The sequence below is a fragment of the Pteronotus mesoamericanus genome, unplaced genomic scaffold, assembly GCF_021234165.1.
Source record: "Pteronotus mesoamericanus isolate MK-2021 breed Mesoamerican mustached bat unplaced genomic scaffold, CSHL_Meso_final scaffold_651, whole genome shotgun sequence".
Lineage (NCBI taxonomy): Eukaryota > Metazoa > Chordata > Mammalia > Chiroptera > Mormoopidae > Pteronotus > Pteronotus mesoamericanus.
Window position 1 is genome coordinate 38,137,427 of NW_026555325.1, and position 15,156 is coordinate 38,152,582.

The 15,156-nt window shown below is 42.3% G+C and overlaps 1 protein-coding gene across 1 annotated transcript in view; it reads right to left on the reverse strand.

Moving 5' to 3' along the window:
• Positions 1-11,167: 11,167 nt before the first annotated feature.
• Positions 11,168-15,156, reverse strand: part of TTN (titin) — a 269,499-nt gene continuing 265,510 nt past the window's right edge. Inside the window, exons 311-315 of the mRNA XM_054562536.1 lie at positions 14,933-15,089; positions 13,545-14,236; positions 13,295-13,448; positions 12,462-12,764; positions 11,168-12,324 (exon numbers count right to left, since the gene is read on the reverse strand). Coding sequence (XP_054418511.1) covers positions 12,029-12,324; positions 12,462-12,764; positions 13,295-13,448; positions 13,545-14,236; positions 14,933-15,089 — 1,602 coding nt within the window. The 3' untranslated portion in view covers positions 11,168-12,028. The remainder of the gene's footprint in view (positions 12,325-12,461; positions 12,765-13,294; positions 13,449-13,544; positions 14,237-14,932; positions 15,090-15,156) is intronic.

Here is a 15,156-nt window from a genome sequence, read left to right on the forward strand (position 1 = left end):
CTGGACTAGTATTAATTACTGATTAAATATTAACCCAGAATTTAATCACAAAACTTAAAATTTATGGCAGGATATATTAAGTTTTGATTAACTGTGGATAGGTAAATCAAATGAATTAATGTACAGGGATATTAACACATTAAGTAATTTTTGACATCAATGAGGGGTAGTGTCTTTGAGCAATGTATGCAGAATATCAAAGCTGAATAAAATGTATGATTCAGTTATTAATTTCCTCAGTTTTATTTTATCGTAGAGAGGAGGATGCTGCTGATAGTCTTTGTGTTTTTAAAAGTTTGTCGCAAAGGCTGCATTACCCACTTAAATCTCAGTGTATAGTGTACTGCCAGGTTTGGTATCATAGAGACAGGAACAAAGGAGGGCGCTGTGCCCTGAGGGATCCACAGCCACCGGGACCTAGACCCACACGCGCTCTTCCTGCCCAGCCTCTTGGTGTGAGTAGGCAGAGGCTGTCATTTTGGATGAGACATAGCGGTTTAGGAATAAAGACTGGGTTGTGTATTATGAAAAGAAGGTGCTCTAGGAATGCTTTTCAGTGCCAGTCAGTGCCATCACGTTTCTTCTAGCACTCAATTTTAAACTCTGAAAGAACGGCATTATTTCCCACCCTTCCTCTTCTAAAAAGCAATACCCGAATATACTCTATTAAGTAATCACTTAGACAGTGCAAATAAAGCAAAAGTTCACCTTGACACCCCCACTTCCCCAGGGAGAACCACCCTTTCCTGGCGTGCCTCCTTTCGGACCGTCTCCCTGGGCACGGACCGATTTTACGTAGGTGTGCACTGCTGTCATTCAGGTTAGCTCCTCGATACAGGGCAAGTAAGCACACAGGGCACATCTCTATGTGCAGCTGGTTAAAAAAGGAGGTGAGTCTATATATCTTTACAAGTATTCTTTTGTGGGTGACAGAATAATTCTGACCTCTGCCATTGCTGACTGGACAGGCATTTGAGCTCTTGTATTTTCTTTAACCCTTCTATGCAGAGAAATGTGAATTGATTGCTTTTTCTAGATAGCTAGAGTGAGAAAAATCCTAGAGTGCCTAGTGCTTTTCTTTAACCCTGTGTGTGAGAGCGTGTGTGCATGCCAGTTCTGTGTGCTCGGTTTCTTGGTTGTGGACAGTGCAACTTGGAATTGTTTTGCTACAGCTTTATGTTTAGTTTTATAACTGATTTTACAAATTTAGCTACAAAGGATAAAATAAATTTGCTGTGGAAATTACGACTCAGTCAAAATACAGTTGTTATTTTTACTTTTATTTGTCATGAATCAAAATGTGACCTAGAGGTTAAGGGTTAAGCATCCAGATTTCTGTCAGGGACTGAATATATGTTCACGTGATTTAAAAAATCTTTATTTGACCAATTTATATGGTAAATGGGTGAACAATAAATTACCTTCCAAGTCTTATCACCAGAATCAGACTCTGTACTTGAATTACATAGGACATTTCTATACTCTGCCCTTTTCCTGGGGTATCGCGGTTGACAGGACTTGCTGGGTTACCCAGATGCCTTTAGAATCTGCAGACCCTGCAGACTGTCCACAGCCCCTTACCATGATGCCTCCTCCTGGGTGAGGCCTTAGAATACAAGTCGTATACAACTTCAATTTGTCTTTATTCTTTTTTTGGTTGTTTTCTTGTTTTGCAGTGGTTGACCAGAGAGAAATATGTGGCAATAAATACCTGTTTTTCTTTTTCTTTTCTTTTTTTTTTTTAGCATCGTGACCATAGATGGCATACTGTCTTTATGTTTGTTTTTTTTTCCCTCTGTACCAACTCGGATCAATTACTATGGCTTCCAAGGATTCTCAGTTTGAGACTAGATCAGCAGAGAGTGGCCTACCCACTGGATTAAGGAAGTCTGCCATGGGTGTGGTGGGAGGGTGTGGGGGATGGTGGCAAGGATTTCTGTCACCTCCAAGATAAGGCAGTGATCATGATCTGATGGCATAACTTCGCTAGATTGTATTTTTAAGCACTCACAATAAACCAAGTATTACAACTCATAATTGATTTCCTGTTGTTTTCAGTTTCCACCCTCACACTAGGATGAACTTAACTGTATATTTTTAAATGCAAACAAAAATAGCCCATCACCTCTGTTCAGGCCATGTGTGTAACCGCGCCTTTGTGAATCCGAAGGCCTTTGCGATGTTGTTGACATCGTGCTCAGGGGGAAAAAAAATTGCCATACTTTTTAAAAACTTCAAAAAGTATGAGTTTAGCAAGTGAAACGGAGTAGTGTCCAGTGCTTGACATGTCACTGTTTGTGTTTAGATCATTCTTAGTTATCACTTGAGACACAAGTTTTAGTTCACTACAGTTTTGCATAAGTAACAAACCTCTTTAGAAAGATTAGTTGCCCTTCTTTCTTCTTGCTGTGTTTTTAAAATACAGTTCATGATTTTGGCAGGGGCCGGGGGAGCAAAATTTACCGATTGCAACTTTTCTTTCTTGTTTTTTTGAATCAGGCCACCTTGGCCACACAGCGTCCTTGAATACAGCTTGAGTCATAAAAGCTAACAAAATGTGTGGATGGCTCTTTGGCCTCCTAACATTCTCTTGGGACATGTGGCTCCACCTACTATCATGATCCCATGTGTCACTTCCAGATTTAACTCCTGCAGGTGTTTTTCTTCGGGGGAAGTTCAAAGGGAGTAAGGGAGTGATTATAGTTTTAGATGGTGTTTCTAATAGTTCCAGTCCATTACTGGCTTGATCCAGAGAAAAATAAAAGACTCACTATGTTTTGCTTTTTTTTGTCCTCTGGTTTTTGAATTATGTGTGTTATTTCAATATTTTCTTTTACCAGCTCTGAAGAAATCATGATTGTACGTTATAATAATCATGGTTGAATGTTAAATTTCTAAGAGCTTTTCAGTGTTATCCCTAATTAGCCGAAGAGAAAGTCCTATGAACTTCCCCATTCTTTCTATTTTTACTTTTTTTATATCACTTTATTTTATTTTGTCTTTTCTCCTTTTTTGGTTGATTATAGAGTGGCCCTCCCATAGCCTCTTTAATACCTCTATATTTGATGGACTGTTTTGGAAAAGAAAGAGAATCACTTGGGAATGGTGGTGATTTCAGAGGGGCATTTAACTTACGGTGACTTACATGTTTATTAACCTTGCTAAAACTTTTTTGTTCAGTTAATATTCATTGACCACTTAACTAAGTGCTATGTTGCTAGTATTCACCTTTGCTTCCTAATTCTTGAGTGCACTTAACACTTCTAATATATATAATGGTCCTTGCAACAAGAGTTTGTGGGTGTTTAAATGAACAATTTGTAACTTTAGAAGTAAATTGGAAATACTGAAATTGATGGAAAAGCTAATTTCTAAGTAACCTAATAGCAATTATGGCTTTAAATTGATATAACTAAGCACTTTACTTTTGAAACATTTTTAGAATAGGATTTTTATTTCCAGGGAACAAATAAATTTCATTCAGAAATACATGTATACTTATTTTGTATTTTTTCTTTCTTTTAAATGCCAAAAGGTGTACTTTATATTTTTGTTACGAAAATTCCGCTTGTTTAAAGTATTGTAGCCAATGTTATAAATCAATAAAACTGAGCCATGTCAACAGTGTGGGGAAAAATGTTTAAATTTGCCATGTCAATGAGAAAAATTTAAGTACAGCATGTTTTGAAAGCTTAAGGAAGGATAACTGGGGCTCAAAAAATAAAAGATATGACAGCTGGTTTGCTGTACACTGAAATGCAAAATCTGATTGGCTAAATTAAAGTTAGTGCTATGCTGTGAGAAAAGATAGAAGTAATATTGGACCTTTAAGTGAAGACATTAAGTGGATGATTTTATTTGGCTAAATTGGGGGTTCTCCACAGCGGCTGGGCATTAGAAACCCCCTGGAATCACTTAAACTTAGGGAGGCCTCGGCTGACTCACACCAATTCTAGCAGAATCTCTGGGGTTGGGACCCAGTCATCAGTCTTTTTTAAAGCTCCCAGTAACTCCAACCCCAGAAGCCAAGGTTGAGAACCAGTGAACTAGGTGAAAACTGTTTTACTTAAGGCGGGGTATGTATATATAGCACAGAAGTTTGGGGCTGTCCTTTCACAGCCTGAAAGGCTGAACATTCTTCCAGGTCCTTAGTAGCGTGGTCCGAGGCTTGGCAGCGTCGGCTCCACTTGGGCGCTTGTTGGAAATGCAGAATCTCAGGCCCTCACCCGAGATCTGCAGATCGGATTCTGCATTTGAATAAGACCTCCGGGCGATGGCGCCTGCCCTGTCCAGGTCTGAGGAGCACTGCTTGAGGCGATATGAGGGCAAGTATACGTACACCCTGCCTTTTGCTTCCTTTTCTGGTTTTCTGTCCTCAGTAAGTCGTGACACTTTCGTACAGGGTTGGAAAATGAAACCAGTACTGTGTGTGCACATCGGCAGGGTCACGGCTACAGATGGGTCTGATCTGGAGCACAGGCGAGGGGAATGCCCACCACTGTCAGCAGCACCCTGACGGGGGCGGGGGGCGGGGCGGAGAAAGGAGCTAAAAGAATGGTCCCTGGGCTGAAGGTTGTGCTCTTTCCATCCTTTTTCACAGCTACCTTGTGTATTAAGGAAAAATAAAAAGTATTGTCCTTGCAAGAACATGTCTTCACAGGTGCGCTTACTTTGACAATTCTTTGAAAGAGATTTCCCTTTAAGTCAGACATATACTCCTTCTGTCTCAAACAGGAACGCATGAAACAGAATGCCCCCCCTTCCCTGGAATGCCCCCCTTCCCTGGAATGCCCCCCCCCCTTCCCTGGAATGCCTACCCAGCGCGCCCCTCTCCGACACCGCCCTCCTCGCGGCGCGGTCCCTACCTTACACAGCCGGGAGCTCTAGGCTGGCATCCCTTCGTCTCGGCACCCCTGAGAGTCAAGCTGATTGTTTTGTCAGGATACCTCCTTCCTGGAACATTGGAAAGGTTCTTTCCTGTAATTTCTTTAGAGCCTCTAACGTACTTTACAGCTTTTGGCTCTCCCACTTGCTGTCCGTTCACGTGGCATGCGGGTCGGATAAGCACTCTATTTCCTGGCCAATAAAGGGTTCCGCATTCCTGGCCTTGGCTTTCTGAGAAGGGGACTGACTAAGCGGGAACTGAGGGGCCTTTTCACGGGCGTGACCTGAAGGGATGTTGCGGTCCACCCCGCCCTGGCGCTCCGACGGCCCCGAAAGTGGAAGAGTCCTCTTCTCCCGGCGCAGGTGAGGCCTTGCCCGCTCACTCTCTAGCTGGTTTAATTTTTGGTGTCGTGAAAGGGTGGCAAGATCATGCCGGCACATGGAGACCTGGCTTCTAGTTCAGCTCTGTTACTCACCCTGTGACTTTGGAGCCTGTCATTTGAAGACCCTGGATCTCCCTGTTCTCCACTTTCAGCTTTCCTTCCGGTGGATCTCTCCATGAGAGGCCTCATTCTCTTCCTCTTAGTGGTCCTTTCATTTATTAGGACAGGGCCTCTCAGTCTCCCATCTGGTCTCAGGCTGATGGGCCAGGTGGTGTCCCTTCTCTCCAGGATTTTTGGGTTTTAGGCGGAAAAGTGAGAGTCGAGGTGGAACGGCCAACCTCCCCTATTTATGTGCGCCAGGTACTCAGCCGGGGGAACGAGGAATACCTGTGGGCCTCACCTGACTGTAATCTAAAAACACTACAGTAGTCTCAGATGGAGCTGGCTGGCAGCAGTACGCTGGCTTCATGCGTTGCAGTTACAGAGAAGAATTCTGTCCTCGTGTTCTTCTCTAAGGCTGACTGCTGTCAGACAGGGTGCCCTCCATGTCCCTAGGGACTTAGCAAGAAGCATTTGTCCGTCAGGAAGGGCCTTTAGATAAGTACACACCTGCACAAGGCTCATAACAGCATCCCCTGCTGGATGCACAAGGAAAGGAATTTGAGCCTTGGAGCTCCAGAAGAGTTTCCGGTGTGGAGCATCTCATGGCCTCTCTCTCTCTCTCTCTCTCTTTTTTTAAAGATTTTATGTATTTATTTTTAGAGAGGGGAAGGGAGGAAGAAAGAAAAGGAACAAAACATTAATGTGTGTTTGCTTCTTGTGTGCCTTCTACTGGGGACTGGGCCTGCAACCCAGGCATGTGCCCTAGACGGGGGGGGGGGGGGGGGGGGGTCAAACCTGTGATTCTTTGGATCCCAGGCCAGCACTCAATCCACTGAGCCACACCAGCCAGCGCGTGTGGCCTCTTTTTATGGAGAGCCATGAGTAGGTATTGCTCAAAGGGCTTAGGCATCTCTCTGTCGGCACCTTCTCTGGACCACGTAGGGCAGTATTTCTTAAACTTTCTGAATCATTTGCAACTTTCAAAATGAAAAGAAAACTAGGAAGCATGACCTTCAAAAATAGACAGAGACATAATCTCAGGGAGCTCCGGATAAGCATGAGTTGATGGTTTGGAATCCTGACTTTTAGGACAGGCTACCTTTTCCTGGGAATTCCTGACAGATTGGAGAGCGTTAGTGTATTGTCCACTCCTCTTGCCTGCTTTCTGTCTTTTCTTAAAACGGAGCAGGAGAGAGTGGGGAGTTGTCTTCAAGAGCCACATTCCTGACACCACATCCTCAGGAGAACTTGGCTTGCTGGGCCAGACCCCTCTACTTCTCCCTGCCAATTCCACAGAGAAGGAAGTGCCACTGAGAAGGCCGTGGCAGTAGGGGGTCCTCCCATCCTCCCCCACCCTCTTCCTGTGCCTGGGGGGTCTATCAGGCTGTCTGAGGTCCCCAGACAAGCTTAAGAAAGACCTTTCCACCAGTGGTAATAAAGCCCCTGAGCTATAATTACAGGGCCACTATGGGCTAGAAATTTGGTGGTAGGCTAAGGTCTTCCTTCCTGAGTGGCATACCACAAGAGGAAATAAGCCCTTTGATGTAGAATGACAAATAAATGTCATAGCTTTCCCAGAATAGCTAAAGACTTTGTAAAACTAAAATTTGATCAAGTAACTAGTTTGCTTGAATCTCTTTTGTGGTTCCCCTTATCTCCTAGGGAAAAGCCCAGACTGTACCATGATATTGGAAACCTTTGGCAACGCCGTCCTGCCTCTCGCTCCCAGCCCTTGGGAGGTTCTTGCACCAGCCTTACTAACCTTCTCCCCCCGCCCCCCCCCCGCCCCCGCTCAGTTTTGTTTGACTGTATCGTGCTCTCCTTTGTGGCCAGACCTCTCTGCAGGTGCAAAGGTCCTCTGCCTGAAAGCCCTGCCCAGCCCTGCCCTGCCCTGCCCTGCTCCTCCTTTCCCCACACTTCCGGTCCCAGCACTTACTTGCAGCTTCCTCTAGCCTGACTGTTCTCCATTTCTCCGACTGGATCAGTTGCCCCAGCCACGAGCTCTCAAACACCATAGTTTTTTTGTTTTTTTGTTTTTTTAATCATAGCACTTTCATTTCTTAGGTGATATCCAGTTCCTCTTTCTACCAATATCTAGTCTCTTCACACCTTCCATATGTCCACCCTCTATCCCCTGCCTCAGCCTGCATCATGTGCAACACCAATGAAAACTGTTCCACCCCCAGATAAGATCGGGGAGCACTCTATTACTTCTTTGGAGAACCAACACGTACTAGCTCATCAAAGGCTATGAGTAGCCCTACATAAAGAAGTGTAATTACCGTACCCAAGTCCTGACCGATGGTTACAAGAGAGGAGAGGGCTTGGGGGACTGGGTGAAAAAGATGAAGGGATCAAGAAGCACAACTTGATAGATACAAATTAGTCATGAGGATGTAAAGTACAGCATAGGGAATATAGTCAATAATATCGTAATAACTATGTATGGTGCCAGGTGGGTACTGAAAATATTGAGGGAACACTTTTTTAAAGTCTATGATTATCTAACCACTATGCTGCACACCTGAAACTAATACAAAATAATATTAAATGTAAACTGTAATTGAAAAATAAAAAGAAAAAAAGAAGGGTAAATCTTAAGTTTATTTGGCTGTGGAACACTCCCCCCCTCCCCACAAGCATTTACCAACATCCCTAGGAAGAGTTCGGGAAATATTGACCCAGACATACCAAAAAACATAAAACTAAGTTTTCACTTTTTATAACCTTAGGATAAAAATTGATACACCAATCTCTTTTCAAAAGTCATTCTATTTATCTAGCAGACACTGTTTTCTCCTATTACAAGGCAACTGGACTTTCTCTGCCTGAATTTCTCAAAATTACATTTGGGGCAGAATAAACAGTCCTGGAACACAATCGTAAAACATTATTCTTCAACCAGTCACAATGGAGACTGCCAATTTAACCTGTTATTTTACTACTTCTGATTTATCTACCTCCCTACCTCTGTATGGTTCATCTACATAATCAGCTACTACTGAATTGAGATGCTAAATTCATCTTTTAGGAAAATCCGTCAAATCACTTCTTATAAAAGTGTGTTGTCCCATGCCCATCACGTCTAGTGTTATGGGTTCAACTGTGTCCCCCCAAAAAGATATTTTGAAGTCTCCAGTACCTCAGGATGTGACTTTATTTGGAGATGGAATCTTTACACAGATAATAAAGTTAAAATAAGGTAAAGCTAGGGTAGATCCTAATATGCTGGTGTCCTTCTAAACGGGGGTAATTGGGACCCACACATGCTTACAGTGAGAATACTATGGGCACATGAAGGTGACCATCTAAAAACCAAACAATAACATGGACCAGCTCCTTCCCTCACAGTCCTCAGAAGGAACAAACCCTGCTGACTCTTTCACTTTGGACCTCTCAGCTTTCTGTGTATACGCCGCCACACCTTGGGGTACCTTGTTCTAGCAGCCCTGGCAAGCGAATACATCGAGTGACCATGTGTGAGACCTGTTCTCTGTCCCCTCTAAAATGCTGCTTCGCTGTCAGCTCCCTAACGGTGAAGTTTTGTAGGGTGGTCCCTAATGTAATAATGATTGATGGTACTTAACCAGTGCTGTGCCAGGCGCTGCTCTAAAAGTTTCACATGTAGTAACTTGTTGAATCCTCACAGCAACGCTATGAGGTCGATGCTGCTGTTATTCCCGTTTTATGGATGAGAATATCAAGGAAGGGAGTTCAGTAACCTGTCCCAGGTCACCTAAGTTAGCAGATCCTAGATTTCAGCTTGTTACTACGGGTTTTGAGTGAGGATGTGTCATTTCTACATTATGTTGCCTGTCATGTAGCCAGGGTGTGCGGTTTAGAAAACAGGAAGGATTCAGCAAAAGGACGGGCAGGATGGTAGTGAAGAGTTCTCATAGGTTTTGTCCTCTGATTGGTTGAAACGGGGAAGCCCGGCTTGCGGCGCTCTGTCGCCCCCTGCCGACACCGGGAGAGAAAAGGTGGTCTGAATTGAAAATGCAGTGATGCTGAGAAACTACTCAGGGTCGCTGAAGGTCGGGCGGGGTGCAGCAGGAATCCCCTCCCCCTCCGGGCGGGGCCTTATTCTCCGACGAGCAAGGGGAAGGAGGCTGGCTGGTGACCTGAGTAGGGGTTCCTCTCGTTCCAGCTGCACTGCTTCTGACGGACTTCCAAATGCTCCGTAGGCAATCCTTTTACTTGCGCCCAGGTGGCCAAAAGGAGCTGCTTTCCCGAGTGCTTTCCCAGGCTTTGCCGGTAGCGAAGACCTCCTTCGCTGGGTAGATCTTTGCCCCTCCCCACTCTCCCCGGGCGACTTTGGATCTCAGGGCCTGCGAATTCAACTACGGGAGTGCGAAATCCTTTCAGCTTTAAAATTCTAGTCAGCATCGACTGTTTCTCAATCAGGGATAGGACTTGTTTGAATATTAGCTTGTCAGTTCTGGGAACCATCCTCAGGAATCACCCAGTAAGTCCTGCCTTTCTCACTTGAAGGTAAGAATATGCATTTGAACTTCTTAGACGGTGTAGGGTGGGTGCTTTTGTATCTCAGATTCCCCCAGATTATGTGTACCTGACCTGGTTTCTGGAGTACTGTTTAGCTGCCCCAGTCTGCAGAGATTATTGCTTTGGCCAAAGCGTCCCACCCCTCCCCCTCCCCCTCCAGTTCCAGCTCCGGCTCACCTGGAAGGTTATTCCCCCAAACCGCCACCACCCCCCTGTGGGGTCTGCCGAGCCCGCATTCTTGCTTCCCTGTCTTCCTCTGCCCAGCCTCCCTCACTCCCTTTATTCCTGACAGTAATGCCTCAGATATTCTGCTTTTAGGGAATCTGGTTTAAGACGGTACTTGCTGAATAAATTACTGAAGACCCAAGATCATCTATTGGAGTATAAAAATTGACAGTACACTTGCTTCAGCTTTGGCCACTTGTTCTTGCATTTAGGAGTAATTGTACTTGTATTTACATTTGTAACTTGTAGATTTAGAAGGTAACTTGGGCAAAGAATCAACTTTATAAGTTTACAATTGCAATGATCTAATGGAATTGGATAAATACAGATATTTTTGGCGCTAGATATCTCATTATCAACTATAGATCAGTTGTTTTAGAAAACATGGTACTGTAGCATTTAAAACTAGATCTTTGTTTTGAGGAACTTTATTTGTTCTATCTCAATTTGGAGCTGCACTAGTCAATAGTCATGTGCACAATTAATCATGCTCCTTGAAGTTGTCATTTTCTCTTCACTACACTCCTTGGACAGGGTCTATGTCATCTTGCTCATCTTTGCATTGTTCTGTGTGTTGTTTAGCACAAGATATTGTAAATATTTAGTATCTTTGGTAGAGTTAGTTGAATTGGCTCCCATAAAAATATTTTTGTTGATAAATTAGAAGATTTAATCTATTATTTTAGGGGAGTTTTATTAACTTTTGAGGATAAATTTATCCATAAGATTATACCTACGTTTTAAAAAACTTTTGAATACATTTAGCACAATAATTTAAATATTTTCTTTAACGAACTTATGAACATGGGCTATTTTGAATGTGAGTTGCTTTATCTTATGATCATTTCTGTGATTTGTGGCGGCACATAACTCCCCAACCCCAGAATTTCACAGAAAATAACCAACCACGCATTTTGAGGTGCAGATAGCTTGCTTTATTTTGTTGTTACTATCTCAAGGAGGCCCAACAATTATAACTAACAATTGAATTTATACTTGCATGAAAAGAGCTACATCAAATTGATATTTTGGGCAGTTAGTAATGTTGTTGTTTTTAGTTTAACGGCAGCTTTATTTTGCTTTTGTTGTTATTTTTTTTGCTGCGGCTCATTGCTTAGTTGCCCCATTTTCTCAGGGTAATTTAAATTTAGAGCTACCACACGAAGGCGTTGGCTGCACCCCGGGACCTCTGAGAGGTGGCACTGCCCTGACATAGGAACGCCTGAATAGCTTGGTTAAATGAGGGGATGGCCAGGCGATGTTACTTTTCCAAGCTACCCAGGCACTCTCTATGGTCAGAGACAGTGTGAAATGAGCGAACAAAGTGTTGGCCGTTACACTTTGCTCTGGTAACATTTAAGTCATGATAATCTTGAGTGTGACATCATCAGAGAAAATGTAAGACGTTAAAGTGTTGCTTACAGGAGGGTAAATGCAAACATCACCAATGCCTTACATTTCTGATTCAGCAGGTATTGGTGCACATGTCAGCTAATGTGCACAGCATGATCTTTTAGGTGGATAGGACATCTTCAATGGGGAAGTTCTCAACCCACTGAGGCAAACTTAGACATCAACGTTATGTTGAGGCACAAAGATTGATTAAGTGTTGAGCAGGGTATTCGTCCCATGAGAAACTTTCTCCTACCAACAGTTAGTTTCCAAAGTTACATTGTAAAATGTCATAAAATAAAGGTACAAAACTTTATAACCGTTAATCCGGCTATATACAGTATGTACATGTCACTAGAAAATGTATAATATTCTTCGGTCAACAATTAGAAAAGATTGAAACGCATATTTTGAACTTTGACTCATTGAAGTTGATATAAAACTACTTTGTTTCTTAATATTTACAGATCAGAAAGATTAGTCCATGTGAATCGTTTGTGAAAGGTTAAGAATGAGTGAGGAGGAGAGCGCAGGCCCTCTTAAATGGATCGGATATTTATATTCACAGTAGCAGAGTCAGATCCAAATTCATTCCCTAAGCTCAGGGTATAAAGTCCACCATCCTGTTTTTGTACGTCCATGATGATCAGAGTTGTCAGGTCGTCTGTGTTTTCAATGTGGAATCTTCCCTGTTCTTGATTTTGGATTGTTCTTCCACCACATGACCATGTGATTTCCGGGGCAGGCTCACCAGTAAAAGCACAGGCTACTGTTAAAACTTTGCCCTCTTCAATGCTGATGTCAGAGGGAAGAGCTTCAATTTTAGGTGGAATTCCTTTAGGGAACAACAAAAGCAACAAAAAGTTTTAGGATCACGGAAAAAATAATGATTTGCTATCTACCGAAATGTATGAATTAAAGACTAACCCATGCTACTGTTTGTCTCCCACTACCAGTAATTTTATTGCTCACCTCTTACGCCTGCTTTAAGCATTCTACTAGTTGAGCTTTCCAGTTGTGTCATACTAGATTTTCCCATAAAACTGCTGGAACTCATTGCTACAAAAGACTCTTGCATGGAGGACATGCTTTGGGCAGACATGCTTGCAAATTTCATTTCAGTCATGCTGCTAGCACTGCTGCTGCTGAAACTGCTGAAGGACGCCTCCTGCTTAGAGGCAGACATTTGGACTGACTGAGACGAGAAGCTTCCTTGCAAGCTCGTGTCACCACTTGTCCTCAATACTACCTCTCTGGGAGGTTCTTCAACTAGAGCTGTGGAGCATAGCAGATACAGTGAACATCAATGACATCCGGTTAATGTGTGACATCTGACAGAGACTTAACAGAAATGGCAAACTTAAACACACACACACAGAAACGTAACCCCATTTGCTGTGGAAGCATAAGCAGATACATCGATACATACATTTGTCAAGAGCTAGCTCAATGTCTCCAAGAAATGAATCCTTATGTTTCTATCATCACATTACATGCAGGTACTAGAATCACTAGGAGAAAAATGATTAGGCATATAGAAAGTAATTTATATATTGCGCATTTTGAAAATAAATGTAACAGGGCAGTTGGTAATGTTGCTTTGAAAGTTAACTTATCCATGCTTCTGTTGAGCTGTAAAGAAACTGATCGTAAGGATGAATTCGCACAAGAGGCCCGTGCCTCTTACACAGGGAATTTAATGAGGCTCCTCAGTTTGCTGTGCTCAGAAAACAAAGGCAAGAAAACCCAAAACAAAACAGATAAAGGCCTTAAACAGATAAGGAAAACGGCAGAGATATACTTACGAAAGACCGTTAAGGAAGCAGTAGCTGAACATTGGCCACGGAAATTTTTGGCCTTAATTGTGTACTTCCCACTGTCACTTACTGATGCACTGCGGATTTCCAGAGAATACGCATTTCTGGAGCGACTTACGCTGATATTTGAAGAAACAGAAATCTAAAAAGCAGTAAAAAAAGTGTTTTGTTGAGCTCTTCAGGAGTAGATGTAGTGTTTAAAATTTTCTTCAATAATAAATTCATAATTAAAACTTACCGGCAGGTTGTCTTTAAACCATTCGATTTCAGGGGAGGGCTCACCACTGATTTCACAAGAAAAGAGGACACTTTGTCCTTCATTAACATTTTGAGATCTGGGTTGCGAGATGAAGGCTGGAGCATTTGAGAGTTCTTCGCTCAAGGTCAAGTCGTACTGACACTTGATGATTCCCTGGCTGGTTTTGCCAATGCAGGTGAGGATTCCTTCATCTTTGCGACTTGCCTGCTTGATGGTTAGGGTCTGATCGCTGCCTGAGATGCCGTATCTGTACTCCTCGGAGTTAGTGAGCTCAACTCCATTTAGTACCCATTTCACATCAGTGGCACCAGCAATGTTGGCTTTTAAAGTCACCCTCTGACCATCAGTTATGCTCATCTGAGTAGAAAAGGCTTTAATTTCAGTTTGCGTTCTGATTTCTTCTGATGCCTGTGATGTTTTAGTGACTTCCTCATGGACAACGGATTTTTCTAGGGAGGTTGCTTCTGATTTTTTGACTTTTTCAGAAATCATAACCTTTGCAGCTTCCTCCGTGAGGGCTAATTTTTCTTCAGATTTCACCTCTGACTTCTTGATTTCTTCAGAAATTAAGGCTTTTTGGGAAATTTCCTCTTGGACAACTGCCTTCTTTTGGGATGTAATTTCGGAAGTCTTTTGTTTCGATATTTTCTGTGTCTCAGTGTCTTTTACAGCTAAAAAAGAAACCTCTGTAAGGCAAACTTAATTGGAAAGAGGCCCCACCCTATACTCTTGTAGATTCTGTAAGTGAACAATATGCAAAGGAAAAAAAAGTGTTGACTTCTGCATGTAGGGTAGATGACATCTAATTCTTTCTCAGTCCCAGACTTAGAAAATTGCCATGGTTGACTTTTGAGATCAGTGTAATGATTGTTTAAACTAAACTAAATTGAAGATAATTCTTATGACTTAAGGGAAAAAAAAGTCTTGCAAAGAATAGTCAAAGAATTTAGGAGTGTGTTTTGATGAATAAAAAATGAATTATGTTTTAGTCAATTGAAATGACAGTAAGCTAATTTTAATTGGGAAAACTGATATAGCTCTTCCACTAACTTAGCAAAAAAGATTTAGAGAAAAAAGTACCACTTTGTATATTTGCCTGACTTCATTCTTAAACATTCCTCACAGCAGGGGCTGGCCCACTGGAATTTTATATAACACCACATACAGTTAGGTACTTAATAAGTAATTTTTATGTGGATATAAAAGTATATGCTGACCTCAGATATGTATATTTCTACATTTGTGTACAAGTGGTATTCTGGAATTTGGAAAACAGTGTTACTACTTTCTCATGTATGCATATGTGTGTAAGGGAGTGTTTAGAAATGTTTTCTGAAAACTGTTGGTAGGAACGAAAGCCAACCTACCTTTTATGGTTAATTTGCAGCTAGAGGACACAGATCCAGCTGAATTAGTTATGGTACAAGTATAGAGCCCGCTATCAGAAGTATCAGTCTTCTCAATTTCTAAGATGAATCCTCCTTTGTCTTCAGAGAGTTTATATTTACCTCCTTGTGTAATAGCCTGTAGAATGCAAATTATTTGAGTTTTAAAAAGTGATTTTATTTTCAACTTTATTTGGGAGATGAGG